The sequence below is a fragment of the Portunus trituberculatus genome, chromosome 24, assembly GCF_017591435.1.
Source record: "Portunus trituberculatus isolate SZX2019 chromosome 24, ASM1759143v1, whole genome shotgun sequence".
Classification (NCBI taxonomy): domain Eukaryota; kingdom Metazoa; phylum Arthropoda; class Malacostraca; order Decapoda; family Portunidae; genus Portunus; species Portunus trituberculatus.
This window is the reverse complement of record NC_059278.1, coordinates 19307667-19329622: the sequence shown is the minus strand read 5'-3', so window position 1 is coordinate 19329622 and position 21956 is coordinate 19307667. Positions and strand designations below refer to the sequence as shown.

General features: G+C 43.8%; 2 protein-coding genes and 1 long non-coding RNA gene across 4 annotated transcripts in view; 2 read left to right on the top strand and 1 right to left on the bottom strand.

The window, feature by feature from the left end:
• LOC123508130 overlaps positions 1-21956 on the top strand; it is a 32862-nt gene that overhangs the window by 4008 nt on the left and 6898 nt on the right. Inside the window, exon 2 of one of the 2 annotated variants that reach the window (XR_006675866.1) lies at positions 3560-3802. The exons of the other annotated variant lie outside the window; for it this stretch is intronic. This is a non-coding gene — a long non-coding RNA (uncharacterized LOC123508130). The remainder of the gene's footprint in view (positions 1-3559; positions 3803-21956) is intronic. 2 annotated transcript variants of the gene reach the window in all.
• Positions 1464-21695, top strand: LOC123508124 (leukocyte receptor cluster member 9-like). The gene is made up of 2 exons (XM_045261623.1): positions 1464-2233; positions 21639-21695. Exon 1 carries the CDS (start codon positions 1532-1534, stop codon positions 2105-2107), a length of 576 nt encoding a protein of 191 aa, XP_045117558.1. The 5' UTR covers positions 1464-1531; the 3' UTR covers positions 2108-2233; positions 21639-21695.
• LOC123508120 (phenoloxidase-activating factor 2-like) lies at positions 2524-13775 on the bottom strand. Its single transcript, XM_045261616.1, has 9 exons — positions 13646-13775; positions 6313-6434; positions 6049-6173; positions 5776-5922; positions 4828-4952; positions 4101-4337; positions 3581-3779; positions 3095-3246; positions 2524-2792 (listed from the first exon to the last, which is right to left on the bottom strand). Exons 1-9 carry the CDS (start codon positions 13648-13650, stop codon positions 2780-2782), a joined length of 1125 nt encoding a protein of 374 aa, XP_045117551.1. The 5' UTR covers positions 13651-13775; the 3' UTR covers positions 2524-2779.

The window sequence follows — 21956 nt, the reverse complement described above, 5'->3', positions numbered from 1 at the left end:
AATCTTTGTCTTGCTGAGGGTGACATTGTTAAGGCTGGTCCAAGTTGTGATTGGGTCAAAGGTTGACTGAATACTGCTGTGCTGTAGTCAGGACTGGTGTTGGTGATGCATGAGGACAGATGCTACAGGAGAGGACAACCACAGCCTGAGAGTTGAGAAGCCCAGGGTTCAACCGTGCGGCGAGGCACCCGGGAACCATTACATAGAAGCGAATGTGACACTAGCGAGCAGATCAGAGCAGGAGTGACCGATCAATGTTCGTGTGTCTACGAGACACCGTTTCCATTGGTGATGCTTGACGCGATGGTGGTATCGTCAACGGATTTTCAGCATGATCTGTGTGTGTATGTGTGTGTAATTCACTGTTTGATCTGCTGCAGTCTCTGCCGAGACAGCCAGACGTTACCCTACGGAACGAGCTCAGAGCTCATTGTTTCCGATCTTTGGATAGGCCTGAGAACTGGCACACACCACACACCGGGACAACAAGGTCACAACTCCTCGATTTACATCCCGTACCTACTCACTGCTAGGTGAACAGGGGCTACACGTGAAAGGAGACACACCCAAATATCTCCACCCGGCCGGGGAATCGAACCCCGGTCATCTGGCTTGTGAAGCCAGCCCTCTAACCACTGAGCTACCGGGCCGGTGTGTGTGTGTGTGTGTGTGTGTGTGTGTGTTTACCTAGTAATGGTTTAGGTGGGGGTAATAATCTTACAGTATCCTGTTTCTATACCGTAAGGTAAAGTGCTTAGGTGGTTGTAACAATCGGCAACCGCTGCGAGCGTTTGGACATCCTGTCCCTGGTTCCAGTAAAACTCGATTCCTGCAAATATCAATTTATTCACAAGTAGAACACACAAACGGTCTAACAACAAGGAACACAATAATCTAATACGAGGAATGTATCTGTTTCATCTCCACTAACTGATCGATGCCAGATTATCCTGTTAGGCAATAATGTTTTTTTTTTTTTTTTCAGAGAAATGATTGAATTTAATCTAACAAAGTCGCATATAATCCCGAAAGTGCGCAGGTGGTACCACCTGGAAGGTCTTCGTGTACCGCTAATGGTACGCGTACCACAGGTTGGAAACCATTGATCTACATACAGAATAGTTTCGAGGGAAGTGATAGATTAACGAGCGTGGGATCGGCACTGATATTATACTGACAAGTTCCTTTCTGATAACAGTATCGAAACACCAGAAGAAATACTATAGTCTTTAGAAGATAAGAATGAAATGTATACTAAGTGAGTATAGTTCTGATATGAAAAAAGAAACCGTAAACAAAATCGCATGAGGGAAGTGGCGTTGGCAGAACGCAAGCTAGTAGTGATGTCGATGGGAGCGTGCGTCACTGCGCGGAAGCGTTGCACCACGTTGGGGCAACTCGTGTATTGCATCACGTTTCTCCACGAAGGAATATAAAGGCTTAGTCAGTCCCGGGCCCGGACCGTCACCCGCACCAGCATTCAGTGTGCAATAGTAGCGTAGCGATACAGTAGCACAGCCTCGTCACGGGGATGTCTTGCACAGCCACAGAAGTCGAGACTAGTCTTGTCGGTACAGAGATGAGTGAGGTGCTCACACCGCCCGACGCCAAGACCATCTGTTCCTTCTACTTAGAGGGAAGGTGTCGCTTTGGTGAGCAGTGCCACAACGTTCATCCTGCGGGCGTGGTGCCGTCGAGGATCATCAAGCCCAAGAGAGTAGTGAAGAGCGAGCGCCAAGAAACCGACGAAAAGAAGCCTCCTCTAAGGACTGCTGGCGATGTGAGAAAAAGAATTCAGTGGGATGTAGATCTTCCCAAGGAACATTTCACAATCGGGTACCTAGACAGATTCACTGGTGTGGTGGAGAAGCCCTTCACTGCCTTCACGTGGGAACATCTGTCCATGGTGGATCTGGACCAGCTGGCGATACCTCAGCATCGCATTCAGTACTACAAGTATAAGAATGTCAAAGTTTGGGACAAGAGTGAGCGGCTGGACCTCGTGTTTGGCAGCGCGGGCGGCAACACCACCATTGGAGAGGTGATCCAGAGAGTGGAGGATGAACTGGCCAAGCATACCTGTGTTTCTGATGAGGACTGTGAGTGACCTACAGATGGAAGGAACGTAGCCTGGCTTCAGAATACACTTGTTTAATTGATTTCCGAAAGGCAGAATCTGAGGAGTCTTATCTCATCTCTCTGAGAGAGAGAGAGAGAGAGAGAGAGAGAGAGAGTTCCTCCGTGTGAGCGATGCCTGACAACCATTCACTTGGTAATCGATGATTCGTCGTTACTTTGTTACTGGTGGCTAAGCTTCGTGTGGTTTGTGCCTCGTTATCTACGTTATCTCTTATCGAGAATGACCACTGATAATAAAATATTGCTTATTGAGATACTACAATAAAGGATACGAAAAGGAAGTAACTTTTTTTTTTCTATGCAGTCATACACAAGTTCCCCTCCCCCCCTCTCTCTCTCTCTCTCTCTTTCTCTCTCTCTCTCTCTAGGAATAAAAATTTCATCACCGATTTATTAATTTATTCAGCATAACAAAAATATTAAATATCAGAGTAAACAGTTCAGCGGTCCAGGGCTGCACAGAGAGACAGTCTGTGGATCCTGGTTTGCTTTGCGGCGTCCCTGGGTTCAGCTCACAGTGTGTGTTGGATAGGATCCGACACAGACGATCCTCTGCATCTGAAAAGCTCGTGACTCTCTCGTGTCATGTGATGCAATGTGGGGAGGAAGGCAGGGTGGAAATGGTGCATGTTGTGGCGCATCAGTGAAGTGGTCTGGTGAAAAAAAAAAAAAAATAGTATGAGTAAGGTAAGAGTTAACAATATTTCACTCCTCTTTTACTAATAAATTCTGGGACTCCACGACTGCTTCTGTATTTTCGACTCTAATTCTTTGAAGAGAAGTTCTAAGACTTTTTTTTATAATTCCGTAGGCTTTTTTTTTATTAGGGATTAGCACCTCAGTAGGCCCATTTTGATATGTATTGTTGTCCTTGCCCAGTATCCCACTTGCAGAAAAGATATGAGTAAATAGTAAGAGGAGGAGGAGTGCTGGCGTGGTCTCTAATCTTACTCACCCGGTGTAACGCTCGATGAAGTTTACGAAGTTGGCAACGTTGACATAGACACCCGGCACGTCTCCCTGGGCGCAGCCAATGCCCCACGCCACCAGACCCACCACCGTGTAGCCGTTGTTCGTTGGGCACACCAGCGGGGAACCTCCGTCTCCCTGTAATGACACACTTTTCTTAGTCACTCTCCGGCACACACTGGGTCTTGTTTAGGATCATATCCTGAAATACTTCTGCGCTGCATTTCCACTACTTTCAAAAGGCTCTGATTGAAGTAGCACGGTTTGTTTAGGGTGTTTTTAAGATTCAAGTGACGAATTAAGAAATATATCATCAACAGTAGAAACAAATTTGAGAACCCGGCTAAAAACCTCTGTGATTTTTTAATAATAGTGGTGGTAAGAGAGTAAATTATTTCAGAATACATGTTTTTACATCGTGTCACACCAAGCTTTAATCTCCCTCCCACAGGAGAAAGCCGCCGAGCCTCACCGAGCAGGCGTCCTTGCCCTCAATGCCACCGGCACACAGGAAAGAGTTGCTATCCAACACGAAATCTTCTCCTAGTCGTGTCCTTCTCAGGCGACTCTGGCAGGTGAATCGCTCCACAATGGGGACGTCCACCTCCTTCAGGATGCTTTGGAATCGGCCACTTTCGAAGTTGTCTTTTCCCCATCCTGACACGAAGCACCTGCAGGGGAAAGAATTCGTCAGGTAATATGCTCATCTGCCTTTTCCGTTATTAGTCAAAGAATTACGATTGAGTGATTGATAGGTTGTCTGAGTGAAGAAACCGCAGCAATGGGCCAATCTCTTGCTGTAGTTATAATGCATGTTGCCATAGTTGTTTCCAGCATCACGTAACACACGATGCTCCAGAGTTCTTTATTTACGAAAATTACGCAAGAATCAAAACTTAGCGTTGCGTATAATTACTGATGCGTCCACGTCATGTTATACTGCAAGTTCCGAGGGGCATTTCCACTCGTGCGTGTGTATGTACAGTACGTACCGGTTTTGTCCCTCGAACGTCTGGCCTTGGTTTGGCAGGCAGGCGAGACCGATGTGCGGGTACTGGTTGGTGTTGACGGGTCTATCCAGCTCCAGCAGCGCCACGTCGTTCACCAAAGATTTGCTGTTGAAGTTGGGATGAATGATGATATTCCTGACGCCGACATCCAGGTGGGGGAATTGAGGGTTGTCTACTGGCTGCTTCAGGTCGTAGTCTCCCAGACGGACTTGAATATTTCTGGAACAGATGCGAGACAATCACATAAGAAAAAATCACAAAAAGCCAACAGCCCTGCACGTGTCATTCTCTTCGTAAAACTTATATATCTTCTTATCATTCCAATCCTTTAAAGCTCCCAGCTCCGTTAGATAAACTCATAAGAACACAAGAGAAGCCGCAAAAAGCCATCAGAACTACACGTGGAATTCCTTCATAAAGCACATCTACCTATACCCACCTATTATCCTAATCCATAAATCGGTGTAACTTTCAAACCTCAAACACTGCCAACTCAGCACTAACAACCTAATTCCTGAGTCTATTGGTGTGTACTTCCCTGTGGTCAGTCAATCAATCAATCTCACCCTACGCAGACTTATCTATACCTGTTTTCATGTCTGAATCTGAGTGAAGACTGACGAATGAATCAAAGACTTTCCATACACTATTCAGATCTACAGAAATAGAAGAGTGCGTCAATTGGTGTTAAGGCCATTAAGTGACTAACCTGGTGGTAATCTTATGAGCGGCGGTCAGCACCCACTGGTTATTAATCAGCACTCCACCTCCCAGATATCCATTGTTTGAAGCGTTCAGCACCACGGTCATCCACGGGTACTCGCCGAAGTCAGCCTGGGACACAGCAGGGGGAGAGACAAACGTGAGATAAGTGGCTATGGAAAAAAGGTGACAGTTTGATGCAAAGGAATGAAGAAAAGTTGAAAGACAGCCTGTCCTACTGATCATTGCTCACCGTGATAGTTTAACGCAGGATAGAAAGACGAGCGTACTATGAATGAATGAATGGAAAGCTGGAATGTTTTTTATACGAAGAGAATAAGGAAAAGTCGAAAAAAAGCCACTCACGTCCGCCAGTCACTGCTCACACCATAACAATGTACCGAGTAGTCCCAAGGAAGACAGTCTTGACTCTAATGACTGTACGAGAAAAGTTACAGAGTTGACTCTAATGACTACGAGAAAATTTACGCTGATAGTGAGATTTATTGACAAACCGCCGGGGAAGGAGATGAATAGCACACACTAGGAGCATGTTGGGCTGTTGGAGAATCAGGAGGAACTACAGTGGGCAAGAATAAGTTAAGACTGGTACTGTAGTGCACGGGCACTAACAGCTGACACATAAGAACTAGCAAAAGACTGATGTGTATTGACTATAGTCTGTCCACTCTAAAATGGCACCTGTATTGAAAACATAATGTAACTTATTGATAACGTAATTGATTTGATGTGAATAATACCTGTTCTCTGTTGATCAACGCACTTATTACAAGGACAGCTCACGGTTTTCCTCAAGATCTGCCAATCACGCATTCCCTGGGAAACCATTCAAACCCAGACTCAGGAGCTATTTTAGAGTAGACAGATTGTGAATGCTTGAGGTGACAAGGGGCGAGGCGCTAAAACAGTGCCAAGCAGTGTGCCAAGAACTCACCTGTGGAGGAATTGGTTGGAGGTAGTTTGGAACCCGTTGTCTTCCTCCACATTTTCCAGGGAAGGGGACGCCGGGTCCAGGGTCAGTGACATCCCTCAGTCTGCAGCAGCGGATCGTGTTCACCTCGCACTGGCCGTCTATCAGCGGCTGTAATAAGACAAGACATTCTAGTCACTGAAGCCCCTGCACAGTGTGGGGTGGCCTTCACATCACCAGGTTATTGCTAAGGGCTCGTCATGGGTCCTCACTGCCGCGACGCCCTGAGTGACTCACCCTAGTGTTAGCGATACGCGTCACGATGCCAGTGGGTTGTCCCTGCAGGTCAAAGGGACACTCCTGGTTGACGGGAATGCACTGACAGTCCAGGTCCTCGCGCGGCACCACTCCAATGTTGCCCACTGGGGATGGATGACATTAGTATTAACCAATGAACAAAGAAGAAAAGCTCTTCACTTCTCAGACACTGGCATTCTTAATTATTGGAGTATCTGCTTCACAGTTTCGTGCATGAGAGAAATGGAGGAAATTGACACTCACAATTGGGATTACCCCCAGGCACGGGATTCACGCCTAGTTGGTCAGCCACCAGTCCAAGCCTGGTACCCTGGCCAGCCACGCCCACCGCCGCCACCACGCACGCGGCCACGCACACCCACGCCCTGCAATGGACACAAATTAGCTTATACTTCCGGTGAAGATTGACAAAATATGAATGAAGACTAGGGGAAGGAGTATGGATAAGAGGAAGTGACCCATTACAATCCATTCATGTATTTGATGAGGTTAAAAATGATAGATGGTAAACATTAAGTTCGTAATATTAATAGAAGATTGTTGATGAAACATTATTCAACACAACCTAAGATAAGTTTCTTTCTTGTCTCTTCTCGAGTTTCTCCACTAACACTTGGCATCTTCACTCAGATTTTTTTCATTGTACTTTATTATTATCATTACTATTTTTTCCTTTAAGCCGCATGGATATTACGCGTGAGTTTCCACGGCACGAGGCTGGCGTGCTAGGCCTGCACGTGCACTGGATTGGCTCGTCAAGACGGCTGCAATTTTTTGTCCCGACCTGTTTGGCGGCCTCGGGGAAACTTGAGGGACGCGGCACAACACTAGGAAAGAGATTGCCGTCTGCAATGGAGGACGAGGGCGAAGAGCGCAAGCCTTTCTTTATTATTCAATTTTCTAACATTCCCGTGCTGTGTTTTAATGTTGGGTGTTATCAGTGCACGTAATGGCGCACTAGTTAATCATCCTTAGCATCTCGTAAACGAAAATGGGAAAGAAAATGTGTGTGTGTGTGTGTGTGTGTGTGTGTGTGTGTGTGTGTGTGTGTGTGTGTGTGTGTGTGTGTGTGTGTGTGTTTGTGTATGCGAGTGAGTTTATCTCTGATCAATACTTTACTCATGTATTCATTACTTATTGATGTGAGGCAATCTGGATACATAGCACATGGAGATGGCCCTGTAGGTGGTGGTGGTGGTAGTGGACAAGTCACAGTAAGGAGTGGCGCGTGTCCCCAGGCATTGAGGAAGGAAGGGGGGGATTTACCTGCTCTGCCTGAGGTGTGGGAGTCCCGCAGAGAAACAGGTCGTGTTTTTGTCCAGACATGAAGGTGGTTGTGGTGGTGATGGTGGTGGTGTTCCGTATGTTGTTACCGGCCGGAGGTGAGAGGCTGTTGGGGGAGGGAGAGGGAGAGGTGCTATTCCTGCCCCAATCTACAACTAAAATTGTAGTGATCTTATTCCTGGAGGGGGAAGGAGCCACGTGCACACAGCCACCTCCATTCACGGTGTTGGCACTGTCTGTGGCGCGCCTCCCGCTGTGCCCCGCGGCTGGTAAGACGGGACCGAGTGCAGTGGCTGAGTAGCCAAGGTCAGCTTAACGATCCCTGAATAATGGTAATCATCTTGGTTCGCTGGCTGACTCATGTATCTTTACTACCTTTCCCAGTTTCGATCCTTCAATTTATTCATCTTTCCACTGAAGTTTGAATATTTAGATTCCTTGCAGTGCACGAGACTTGAAGGTGTCACTTTATCAGACACGAATGGTAACTGATGTAGGAGGGAAGGTAGTAAGACATGCACGCTCCTTTACCTCAGTGATGCATTGGATCATTTGGTTCGTACGGTGCGTGATCTTCAGGCTTGCGTAATGGCGGCTTTCAAATAGCAGCGGCGGCGACATGGAGCCTCAAGGTCATTAGTTGAGTGATCAGCAAGTTCGTGGCCATCCCAATAGAAGGAACAGCTGACCCTTGGCTGTTTCAATGGCTGTGCTTGCCCGCTTGTTTGTGGGGAAGAGACATCACTGAGTACAAATGACCAGTGACGCTGGTGGCAGTGAGGCTGATGCATGACACTCACTGTTTACCTTTGAGCATGGGTTCAGCCGCAGGCCACCAGTCCTTGTACAGTACTACATGCCAGGCGAGCATCTCTTCCTCCTCCAAACCTGTTGTTGTAGTGGAGAAGGGGGGAATTACTCGATGCACAAAGCGATGCCTGAGAGAGTTGCCCTGAGCTGCATACCAATGGTCCGACAGGAATAGAGAAACCCTCACGCCGGCAAGAAGGCCAGCTCTGACCGCCGCCTCCAGATGCACACAATGAAACATTTTCCTCCTTCTAGCCTGGGTCGCGCAGAGGAAGTGTCTTTGTTATCTGAATTACTTCTGCGCCGCACCTTCACTACGTTCAAAAGACTATAGTTGAAGCTACACGGTTTTTTAAGGCTATTTTTATGGTTCTATTGACAGATTAACACTTATACGTTATCGACAAGAGAAACGTTATTGAAAAGTCAATCTCTATAAATAGAAAACAGTCGTGGTGAGAGAACTAAATATTGGCTACAATGTTGCTTCGCCTTCCGTGGCCACTCAGCCCACACCACGCTTCTCCTGACGTAACAGCGTATGGGTTGCTACTTTGTTGACTCTGACACGCTGGTTAGGTAACACAGACGCGGCCAAGGTAGAAGAGGCTGAACAAGCAGAGCAAATACCTAGAGCAACGAGATAAACAATTAAGACAGCGCGCAAAACTTCCTCTGAGGGTTAGTCATACTGGCATTGATGGCAGTGGTGGTGGGAATACCCTATTGACATACAGGTGGTGCCCAGAGACCGTCCTTAGCATTTTTATGAGTCGTGTGCGCGGCTGCCTCATCCCTTGCTACCCTCCTGCCGCCTCATTTATTATCGCGCCCTTGGCCACCTGCCCTCCCAACTCTCTGTAGGCTTTATGGCCTACTTATTTCAGTTGCAATGAAAATATGCGTAGTCGGATGCCCTGATACTACTACTACTACTACTACTACTACTACTACTACTGCCGCTGCTACTACTGAACAGATAACACTACTCAAGGTAAACGAGGCAAGGACGCGAGGCAAGACGCGCCTTCACATTTCCAGCCTCGGTCACCACTCTCATATTTTTTTTAGTTCACATCTTGATAATCTTGGTAAAGTTTATCCCTGAAGTGTGTGTACGGACTGCTGCTAATAGTATAGAATAGCAGAAAAATAGTTGTACCTACTAGATTAGAAAGGAGGACGGAAGGGAGGGTATGATCTGGTAATATCGCTGTCTTAATTCTTCCCCTCTCACGTTCTCTCTACAGTTTATTTCTATCGATATTAGAATGGCTATGTTATGCTGAGCTTATTAATGGGTAGCTAAGTCCATCCATATATCAACTATAATGCAAAAGACGAAGAATCAGTCAAAGCATTCAATTGAGCCTAAATGTTTTATTCTCAAACACTTCTGCACCGCACTTCCATTGCCTTCAAAAGTCTCTAGTTGAAGTGGCACAAGCTTTTAAGGGTGGTTTTACGATTGTTGTGACAGATGAATACGATTTCTACATTATTAACCAGGGAAACACTCTTTAAAACCCGGCTAATCGTGTCTGTGACCTTGAAAACAGTCGTGGTGAGAGAGCAAAGTTTTCCTGAAAACGGGCCTATGATCCGAATTGAGAAACAGTTTGCTCTCTCACCACGACTGTTTTCCAAGGCCATAGAGATGATAAGCGGGATTTTCAAGAATGTTTCTCCAATTAATAATGTAAAAATCTTGTCACTCTGCAACTAGAACCGTAAAAACACCTTAAAAAATTCGTGCAGAATTAAATAAAGCCTTCTAAAGTAGTGGAGGTGAAGCAATGTAATGTTCTAAGAATACGAACTTAAGTTTCGAACCCTTGAGTGAGAAAGAGAGAGAGATCCCGTCACTCCTTGCAGCCTTGCTCTATACAGCGACCGGAAGACATCGAGGAGGCAAGGTAGGAAGTATCATTAATTTCCCCCATCCTTGTTTTTGTTTAACACGTTTTTACACACCAGTTGAATTTTGCAAGCGCGCGCAGTTCCACGGATGACATTTTGGCATTCTGAGGAGTTAATGTGTCAAGGAATTCTGGCTGTGTTTACTGATGAAGCGGTGGGAGGTCTCGGCTGTGCTCTCGGCCATGATCGGGAGGCTAAGCTATAATATATTCTGTCTGGCGCTTGGTCTCTCTTGTGTCAATGGGAAAGAAAGTGGCGTTGTCCTGTGATTTGTATTGTTATTTAGACCTTGTTTTTTTTATGTTTTGATGTGCATAATCTTGCTATTGAGAGAGAGAGAGAGAGAGAGAGAGAGAGAGAGAGAGCGCTAAGATAGGGTGACGATGACTAGTGAACGAGTCTTGCTCAATAAAACTTTCACTATTGTTTTAAGATCAGTTGTGGAAGGACAAGCACACACACAGTAGAGAGAGAGAGAGAGAGGTGGGATTGGGGGGCGGAGGCGCAGTAATATGAAAGCAGTTGGAGAGAAGGTGGATGTCAGAACGCAAATTTTCAGCATAATCAAATGTTTTGGCGTAAGGAAGGAAAGAAGGAAGCTAACAAGCAAGGAACGAGAAGGATCAACCAAGGACAGACAGACAGACAGACAGACAGACAGACACCTAAACACGTCAGTCTCCGGAAGTGTGTAGTTAGAATCTCTTTAAAGTATGAAACTACTAATTCAGTTGACGAACGACCGTAATTAGGCAAAAATGCAGTACAATACGTAAGAAGGAAAGGTTGGGACAGAGGCAGGAAATTATAACCAAACGTACACTCATTTGTATCTTGAAATAAATGGAAGTAAGAAATAATCACAAACATTTGAGTAGAAAAGCTGGAAGTTTGCGAATTAATTATACTTACGCTACAAATTCAGTGTCATTTATTTACTTTTTTTTTTTTTGTGGTGTTTCTTCCTTCGTATGTAGTACCTGAGTGTTCCTTCTCCTTTCCTTCCTCAAGTCAATGTAGTTATTGTGGTTTACCAAGCGTGGCTCTTCCTTGTGTAACAAATGTTATGTAGTGATACCTTATGCTTTATGTTATTGTTGTGGTGGTGATGGTGAGGAGGTTAAGGTGGTAATCTTACACGAGAGTCAGCCAACACAGTGTACTTTTTATCTTATTCCCTCCCCCACTCTCTCTCTCTCTCTCTCTCTCTCTCTCTCTCTCTCTCTCTCTCTCTCTCTCTCATCGGAGCGTATGAGAACACAGACGGAAGGAAGAGGAATGAGTCACGTCTCGAGTCTTTGTGCTTGTGTGGCGCTTGAGAATGGCTTTGTCAGGCGGCCATGGCTCGTGGAGAGAGAGAGAGAGAGAGAGAGAGAGACGGACGGACGGACGGACGGAGGGGAAACGTAAAGATGTTTTTTCCTTCCAGTCATGTTGGGGAAAAAAAATGGAGAATTTATTTACATAGGGTTAACGTGTGTGTGTGTGTGTGTGTGTGTGTGTGTGTGTGTGTGTGTGTGTGTGTGTGTGTGGCCAGAGAGATAGTATCGTGTACTATCTTTTTTGTGTCGTCTCTTAATGGAATTCACCCTCACATTCATTCTTTTCCTATAGTTCTCTTCCCGCCCGCATGACATCTGGCGCGGAGGTGGTGAAGGGAGGGGATAGGCCTAATGGGGAAGGGAAGGATAAGGGGTAGGGGGTGACACACAGGCCTTTCTATAGTAACCCCGGACGTGCCTACACCGCTGGGACAATTGTAGCCTACGTATCTAAGTACAAGGCCGAGACTGTTCAAATTGCCACTCCTCCTCGCCTTGACTCTTCACCCTAGAGTGTTTAAGGACGCTTCGAACTCCTTCAGTACGAGGACACGTTTCCATATTAATTCTGCTTACTACTTGGTGATTTTACACAGATTCAGAATCTTACGTGGGGATTGATATAGTGAAGATTCTGGCCTTTAAGCCTTTCAGTACCATAAGGCGTTTTCATATTAATTTTTCTTAAGTATTTGGTGATTTTGTTCAGATTTAGAAACTTACTTGGGGATTAAAATAGTGGAAATTCTGGCCACCAATTTTCTAACTTCCATAGATCCTTATGTCAGTAAAATCGTCTAATCATATCCAAAACTCAAGGTAAAAATGCGTCCCAGTGCTGAAGGGGTTAAGGACTCTCGATTTTGCTTACTATTTGGTGATTTTATACAGATTCATAAACTTAACTTGGGAATTAAAATAGTGAAAATTCTGGCCATCAATCTTCTAACTTCCTAATGTCAATAAAATAGTCTAATCATACCCAAAACTCAAGGTAAAAATTCGTCCCAGTACTGAAGAGGTTAAGGACTCTACGAAGGATTGTTCTCAAAAGCCACAGAGAAACTATTAGTCGTATTTTCTTGTTATTTTGTGTTTGATAACGTTGGATCTGTTAAATTATCACAGTCAATCTTGATTTTTTCACTGGAGAATACAAGTAGTGAAGATTTTAGTGGCAAGATGCTTGCAGTCGCTGTCATTCCCCTGCTATTACTACTCTCTATCGTTCATGCTTCTTACCAATGCCTCTTTAACCCGTATTCTGAAACGCTTTGTTCTCAACTATTTTTCAAGGCCACTGAAATTATTAGCGGGGTTTTCAACAGTGTTTGCCTAGTTAATAATGTAGAAATTTTGTCATTCTCTCTTTAGCATCATAGAAACACATTAAAAAAGCGTGTAAACTTCAATAAATCCTGAAATAGTGGAAGTGAAGCACAGAAGTGTTTGAGAACACGATCCTCTTTCTCCTTCAGCGGCATCACGTCACGCGCGTGCATGCAGGAGTGGCATCTTCTTCCCGCTGCAGAGGGGAACACGATGTGATCCAACTCTGTCAAATGAAAACGAAATATGGCTCTTCTTTTATTTGTCAAATAGAACAAAAATACGCAGGTTTTATTCGCTCTTTTTTCGGTGTTGGTGTGTCAGCATTATGATACTAACTCCTTCAGTACTGGAACGCTTTTTTACCATGATTTTGGGTACGATTAGACGATTTTTAAATACATTCGGAAGGGTCTACGGAGGTTAGAACATTACTGGCCAGAGTCCTCACTATTTTAATCTCCACACATAAGTTTCTGAAGCTGTATAACATCACATAGTAAGGAAAATAAATATAGAAACGAGTCATGATACTGAAGGAGTTATTATTTTTTTCGTTGTGGTAGGATAAAATAGAGAAATGTCGCCTCTTGCTACTATATACGTTGTTACTGAGGGCTGCTGTGATCTCGCTTGTAGAATTCTAACGTTTAATCACTAAGGGAAAAAAAAAATCAGAACATATACGGCGTCTGGTCTCCCTTTGCGTCGCTACTGATGACCGTAATCTCAGTTTTAAAGAGGAACCAAACTAGTATTTCGTATGGTACTGTACAATCTTAGAAAATCCACTTCTTTTCACTTGTATGCCTTGTTGCTGAGGGTTGAGATCACAGCTGTTAAATTCTACTGCTTGTTTATTGCTGGTTATAAAATCGTAAGGTGCGCGGCGGAACCAGAAAGTCACATACCTCATGATGCTACTGCTGGTGCGTGTGTCGGTGGTTACTCGGCACACGTAGGTACTCCCACACGGCGCCAAGGCAGAGGATACACAGGACTGGTGGTGCTGGAAGAGTGGCCTTACTTTTATCCAGGCGGGAGTTGCCAGCCAGTGATATGCGTCAATTACATAATGCACACCGCTCGTCATAGCTGCCAGTGCTCTTATTTATTATTATTCATGGTTTACTGTCCTGTACGTCCTTTCCACAGATGTTATTGGTTTAAATTATGTTGTTTCGTGTGTTGCGCCGCTCCACCTGGACTAGAAAAGTTTTGTTCTCACCGCTAATATTTACAAACGCCACAGATGACTAGCTAGTTTTTGAAGAGTACGTGTCTTGTTATTTCCTTCAGTACTAGGACGCTTTTTTACTGTGAGTTTGGGTACGATTATACGATTTTATTTACGTTATGATCTGTGTATGAAGGTCAGAAGATTAATGGCCAGTCTTCACTATTTTAACCCTCACACAAGTTTCTGAAGCTGAATAAAATCACCAAATATAATAAGCAGAATGAATATGGAAATGAGTCACGATATTGAAAGGGTTAACCGTGTAGAAATAATGTTAATGCATCACTAGAACCATAGCAACGACCTTGAAAACCCATGTCGCGAGGAAGAAGTGTTTAAGAATGCAGTTCTTGCCCACTCACTCCTCTAGTATATATGCCTCCCGCGTAACTATGCTAAGGCACAAAGCATCACCTTCTAAGACCACAGATTGATTAGAACTCAGGCCACCTTGTCTTAACCTGGCACATCTACCTCGGCAGCCACGCATCGCTCACTCCCTAGATCATAAAAGGTGGTGATGGTGGCTATACGTGTGTCCCTGCGAAACGTGAGCAGACGGGACGGAATGTAGCACCCTGAAGGACCCCGCCGCCGTCGAAGTGAAGAGCGATAAAGTAAATGCATGAATGGACAGGGAAACGGCCCGTGGATGGAGTATGAGGAAATGCATCAGTAAGAATAGAGAGATGGATAAGCAGTCGAACAGATTGATAAAGCTTTAGAGAATAAGAAAGTATCACAGTGTTCGAGACAGACATACCGATAGAGAGAAAGTAAGAGAGAAAATAAAGGCATGTCCCATATTTACCGCCAGAGAGAGAGAGAGAGAGAGAGAGAGAGAGAGAGAGAGAGAGAGAGCATTTGATAGGGTGCCTGAGATATGCAAAGCTCACCTTCACCTTGTTCTACAGTTTATAAGGGCGGTGCTTCAGACACAGTTAACAGAGGTTGCTGCCCCGCCCTACAGACAAGCTTGGTGTTACTGTTGTTGCCTTTGTCGTGTTTGTGGTGCACGAAAAATGTGTCCCTCATCTACTTTCTGGCTTCCCTCCTTCATTTCTTCCTTCAATTCTCGTCTTGAATTTGTCCTCCTTCCTTCGTGTTTCGTCTCTTGGTGTTGCTGTTGTTGCTTGTGGTGCGCGATCTATCTTTGCCCCTCTGACTTTCTTTTACTCTCCTCCTCCATTTCTTCCTTTAATTCTCGTCTTGAATTTGTCCTCCTTCTTCCTTCGTGTTTCGTCTCGTTTATGTGTTTCTTAATTGTCTTATAGTGTCTTGTGTGTATACTTCCTTACTTCCTTCCTTTATTTTTGTCTTCAATTCTCATCTGATATTCGTCCTTCTTTCGTGTTTCGTCTCTTGGTGTTACGTCTTGTCTCACCACGGTGTCTTGAGAGCACTTTCCTACTTTCCCTTGCGTTTCTATCTTCAATTCTTGTCTAATTATCCTCCTTCCATCGTCATTTCGTCTCGTCTTGGTGTTTCTTGTCGCACGGTGTCTTGAGAGCACTTTCCTTCCTACTTTCCTTTGTGTTTCTATCTTCAATTCTCGTTTGATATTTGTCCTTTCTTCGTGTTTCGTCTCTTCTTGGTGTGTCTTGTTACGATGAGCACTTTCTTACTTCATTCCTTCATATCTATCTTCAATTCTTGTCTGATATTTGTCCTTCTTTCGTGTTTTGTCCCCCCCTCCTTTTTTTTTCTCACGGTGTTTTGCGAGCTTTTTCTTACTTTCTCTTGTATGTCTTCCTTTAATTTTCGTTTGACTTTCCTCCTTCCTTCCTCGTGTTTCGTTTAGTCTTGGTGTGTCTTGTCTTACGTGAGCACTTTCTTACTTCATTCCTTCATATCTATCTAAAATTCCCGTGTGATATTTGTCCTTTCTTCGTGTTTTGTCACCTTTTTTTTTTTTTCTGTGTTTTGCGAGCACTTTCTTACTTTTTTGTTGTGTGTTTCTATCTTCAATTCTCGTCTGATATTCGTCCTTCCTTCGCGTTTCGTCTCTTGGTGTTTCTTGTTTCGCGGTGTCTTGTGAGTACTGACCTGCCACGTGTAGACAAGTATTGACTAGTTTGTTTTTTTCATTAGTTGTGTTTTTATTTTTATTGTGGTTAGTTCTTGGTTGTGTTTGCTTTGTTTGTGCTTTGTTTGTGCTTTTGTGTGTTTTGAATGTGGTTCTGTGTGTTTTACTGGTTTTATTTTTGTTTTTTATTGTTTTTTTTATTTTGAATGTGGTCAGTTCTTGGTTGTTTTGTTTGTGTTTTGTTTGTGTTTTGTGTGCTTTGAATGTGGTCAGTCGTGTGTTTTATGAGTTTTGTTTTTTGTCTTTTTTTTTTTTGTTGTTTTTACGTGGTCGGTTCATTGTTTTGCTTTTGTTTTGTTGGTTTGGATTGCCGTGTAGGTCAAGAGGCTGTTTCCTAATGTTCCCTTGTACTAATCCTCTTTACGTTTGTTTCTGTACGCTATCAAGTTAAAAAGTATTCAACATTTAGCCTTATTTACTTACATGTATTGAAATAGTATACAAATCGAAGCAATAGAAGAGAAAGATAAATAAGATCTTCAGTTTAACGACTCCTATTTGGACTGCTCTACCTTGTTCATGACTGGAGTGCCCTGACCTACTTGCTCTCTCCCTCCTTCCTCTCTCCCCCCCTGTCCTCCTCCTCTCTCTTCCCCCTGCCTTTCCTATTCCTCCCTCCCCATTCCCTGTCCTCTTCCTCCCACTTCAATCTCCTTTGTCCTCTTCTTTCTTCCCTCCCTCGCTCTCTCTGCTCTCTCTTTCCCTCCCTTCCATCACAGCCTCATCACTACCTTGCCTTGCCTTACCTTACCTTACCTTCTCTCTTCCTTTACATCTTCCCCTACCTTCTCTCCCTATTTCTTCCTTTATCCTCTGATATTAATACATTTTTCTTACCTTCTCTCTATCTCTTCTACCCTTCTTCCTTGCCTTACTTAACCTTCTCTCTTCCTATACATCTTCCCCTACCTTCTTCTTCCCTTTCATATTCATCTCTCCCTATTTCTTCCTTACCCTCTGCCGTCAGTACATTTTTCTTAGCTTCTCTATCTCTTTTATCTTTCTCCCTCACTATACCTTGCCTTAAATTAACCTTCTATCTGTTATCTTCCCCTATCTTCTTCCCATTCATATTCATCTCCTCCTTTCTCTTCTTCTACCCTCTGCTATATATTTTTTTTCTTACCTTTTCTCCTCTTATCCCTTTTGCCCTTTCTCTCCCTCAGTGTACCTATTCTTTATTACTTTCCTGATTCCCCATCCCAAAATCCACCTGGACATATCCCATTCCACGTACACAGCGCTTTCTCTTGTCTTTTCGTTGTCGTGGCTTGTTGGGGCAGCAGGAGGCGCGTGGTGGGAAGGATCTCTCTCTCTCTCTCTCTCTCTCTCTCTCTCTCTCTCTCTCTCTCTGATCTATATTTATGGGGATTTTTGTAGTTTTTTTGTCTATCAAGTTTTGTTGGTGAGGAAAACGAGGCTAGTAGGAAATAAGATATGGAGACACAGGAAGTTCCACGGAATTATATACTCTCTCTGTCTCTCTCTCTCTCTCTCTCTCTCTCTCTCTCTCTCTCTCTCTCTCTCTCTCTCTCGTGTGCGTGTGCGTGTGTGTGTGTTTCTCAAGAACAGGTTAGGTCAAGCAACATTAGATCAAGTTTATATAAAGGTTTGCATGGGTTTCTCCTCCTCGCTTGGTCGTGCGTGGCTGAGAGTTTTTATTTGATTTTATTTCTTATTCTATTTTGACGGGATTAGTTGGGGGCGACTGATTAGAAAAAGGGAAAAAAAAAAAAGGAGGAAACTTTCTGGGAAGTAAAATCTTAAAGTGTTACGAGGGAAAAGGCCGAGGAGGAGGAGGGGGAGGAGAAAGAGAAGGAGAAAGAGGAGGAGGTGGAGAAGGAGGAGGAGAAGGATTGAAGGTAAACAAGCTTGACTAGTATGAATCCAGGAATATTATACAGAAAAAAAAACACACACACACACACACACACACACACACACACACACACACACACACACACACACACACACACACACACACACACACACACACACACACACACACACGAATGAATTTCTTACCGGGAAAACAAAACGAATTATAGAGAAAAAAAAAAATCCCTTGCTTGTACAGGTTAAGTTTCCCCGCTCGCCATTCTCCTCTAAAACTTAACCAAGAAAATAAAGATACACGAAAGAAAAAAAAATAGAAAAGCACAAGCCAGAAGAATGTGGAAGTTTATGAAAGGAAAAGAGAAACACGAACAAGAAAAGAAACGAAGGAATATAAAGAAGAAAAAGAAGTAAAATATGTGAGATTGTAGGTCTGAGAGGAAGAATGAGAGAGAAGTAAGAAGTGTGGAAGGCAGGAGGAGGTGGAGGGGAGGAAGAAGAGGAAGGAGGGAGGGAGTGTGGGTGGATGGGAGGAAGAAGAGGAAGGAGGGAGGGGAGGGAGGGCTGGAGGAGGGAAGAGGCGGGATTCCCGCATTGCCTCGACAACAGAGAGAGAGAGAGAGAGAGAGAGAGAGAGAGAGAGAGAGAGAATGTGTATGAACTAAACACGCAAGAAAGAAGGAAGGAATAAGAGAGAGAGAGAGAGAGAGAGAGAGAGAGAGAGAGAGAGAGAGAGAGAGAGAGAGAGAGAGAGAGAGAGAGAGAGAAACTAGTCATCATACACACACACACACACACACACACACACACACACACACACACACACATACATATTTGATGCGTAAAATATAGAAAAAAAAAAAAAGATGCAATTTTACTCATGTCATCATTTTCCTTGCATGAATCTTCACCTGGCCATCAACTGTGCCTTTCTGGGCTGGAGATTTTAAGGCCCACTTCTTTTCTTTGCAGGTTTACGTATGACAGGATTTGTGTTGTTGTGTTTGTATTGATTGTTGTCTACACTCACTCTTCTCTACCTAACCTTGTACAATATATATCTCTCTCTCTCTCTCTTCAGTTTAGTCTTGTTTGTTTCGTCATTTCTTCACTTACATTCATCATTGCCTTCTTTTCGTCCTTCCTTTTCCTAGTTCGTCACCTTCCTACCTACAGTCTGTCTACTCTAACACGGCTCCTGGATTTAAAACGTTGTAGCTTATTGATAACGTAATCGATTTGATGTGAATAATACTTGCTCTCTGTTGATCAACGCACTTACTACAGTAGAAAGAGGAAGAGTAGAAGGTAGAAGAAGAAGAAGAAGAAGGAGGAGGAGGAGGAATAGAAGAGGAGGACTAAAGGTAGAAGAAGAGGAGGAGGAGGAGAAGGAGGAATAGAAGAGGAGAACTAAAGGTAGAAGAAGAGAAGGAGGAGGAGGAGGAGGAATAGAAGGAGGACTAAAGGTAGAAGAAGAGGAGGAGGAGGAGGAGGAGGAGGAGGAGGAGGAAAAGGAGGAGGAGGAATAGAAAAGGAGGACTAAAGGTAGAAGAAAAAGAGGAGGAGGAGGAATAGATCACCGTTTTCCTCAAGATCTGACAACCACGCACTCCCTGGGACACCATTTAAACCCAGACCAAAGAGCCACTTAGAGTCTATAGACACACTATACTTCGTCACCTTCCTTCCTAGTTCATTACCTTCCTTCCTTCATACCTTCCTTCCTTCCTTCCTTCCTTCCTTCCTTTCTTCCTTCCTTCCTTTCTTTCCTTCCTTCCTTCCTTCCTTCCTTCCTTCCTTCCTTCCTTCCTTCCTTCCTTCCTTTCTTTCTTTTTCTTTCTTATTTACTTCTTACTTTGTGTTTCTCATTCTTCTATACTCCTCAGGGAAAGAAATCTAGAAAGGGAGAGAAGAAAGAAGAGAAGGAACGAGGAAATGAGAAGATTGAAGAGTAGGTAAAGAGGAGGAGGAGGAGGAGGAGGAGGAAAGAAGAGGAGGAAGTAGAGGAGGTAGAACAAGACGGGATAGGAAGGAAAGGGAACTTGTTGGTTTGTTGGTTTGTGTGGAAAAAAACATGTATAAAAAGGTAATATCTTTCTCAAATCGCTGAAGCAGTCAACTCTATCCCTCCTTCTCTGTCTCTTCCTATCTCCCTTCTTCTCTTCTTCACCTCTCCCTTCATCTCCATTCTTCTCTCCCTTTTCTTCCTCTCCCTGCTCTCCCTTCTTTCCTTTTCTTTTCTCTCTCTCTCTCTCTCTCTCTCTCTCTCTCTCTCTCTCTCTCTCTCTCTCTCTCTCTCTCTCTCTCTCTCTCTCTCTCTCTCTCTCTCTCTCTCTCTCTCTCCATTCTCTTCGTCATCTTTCCCTTCTTTTCTCCCTTCTTCTCCCTTCCTGTCTTTGTCACTTCTCCCTTCTCTTCGTCATATCTCCCTTCTCTCCCTCCTCTCTCCCTTCCTTTCCCTTCCTGTCTGTCACCTCTCCCTTCTCTTCCTCCTCTCTCCCTTCTCTCTCCCTTCTCTCTCTCCCTCGTCTTCCCCTTCTTTTCTTCTTCACCTCGTCTGTACTTATTTTATGGTCTAATAGTATTTTGTCACCCGTTGCGTTCACAAAATACAAACTTTTCATTTCTTCTTTTTTTTCACGTGGAAGTCGACGTTTGAACAGCAATGAAATGTACTTAGCGGAATGACATTGGCAGTAGATTATTGTTATTGTTGTTGTTAGGTTTTGGTTGAGTATGTTCTAGTCTTCCTCGTCTTTTCACGTCTCAAGGTCACTGGTGTACGGGAGCGCGGGCAGTGACGCGGAGGATTGTGGGTCATTTTGGCGAAGTCACGATGAAGAGGAGGAAGGAATAGCAATGGACCATCGACTTTTTTTTTTTTTTCGATTTTTTTCCCTCCATTCGGCAAGATTTTTTTTCTTTTTCCTTCACTCCCTTGTACAATTTTGTTTTATCAGCATTCCTTTTATTCTAATTTTCTTTTTGTAGATAATTGTCTGTTTCCCTTTAATTCTCTGCTTTTTCTCTTTTACTAATTATTCTCAACATCGTCATATTACGTATCCTCGACTCGACTTCAGATAATCACTTAACCCATTCAGTGCCATGACGCGTTTCCATATTCATTCTGCTTACTATTTGGTGATTTTATACAGCTTTAGAAACTCATGGCGGATTAAAATAGTGAAAACTGTGGCCATTAACCTTCTGACCTCCATAGATCCTTCCTAATGTCAGTAAAGTTATCTAATCGTACACAAACCTCAAGGTAAAAATGTGTCCTAGTATTGAAGGGTTAATATTCGTGGCACGGAGAAGCGCAACGCCCCTTGAACGCAAAGAGAGAACTTCAGAGAGACAGTAGAAAGAGGAATAGTAGAAGGGGAGGGCTAAAGGTAGAAGAAGAAGAAGAAGAAGAAGAACACGAGGAGGAGGAGGAGGAAGAGGAGGAGGAGGAAGAGGAGGAGGAGGAGGAGGAGGAGGAGGAGGAAGAGGAGGAGGAGGAGGAGGAGGAGGGAACGGAGGAGGAGGAGGAATAAAAGAGGAGGACTAAAGGTAGAAGAAAAAGAGGAGGAGGAGGAGGAGGAGGTGGAGGAAGAATAGAAGAGGACTAAAGGTAGGAGGAGGAGGAGGAGGAGGAGGACCGGATATTTACTCGTCCTTATTTTTGAAGCAGGAAATTCCCGAGATGATGAAAATTACCTGATTACGTGACAAACACAAACACACCTGTTCATAGCAGAGAGAGAGAGAGAGAGAGAGAGAGAGAGAGAGAGAGAGAGAGAGAGAGAGAGAGAGAATAGTAGTAGTAGTAAGTTTCAAGTCATTTTTTTAAGTCTTCTTGTTTATTATTATGCTTTCGATCTGTTCTCTTTTTTGGGGATTAAGATTTTAGTTTATTATATATATATATATATATATATATATATATATATATATATATATATATATATATATATATATATATATATTATTCGTTTTGTTGATCTAGAGCAATGCCTCGCTTACATGAATACTGATAGTAGTAGTAGTTGTAGTTGTAGTAGTAGTAGAAATA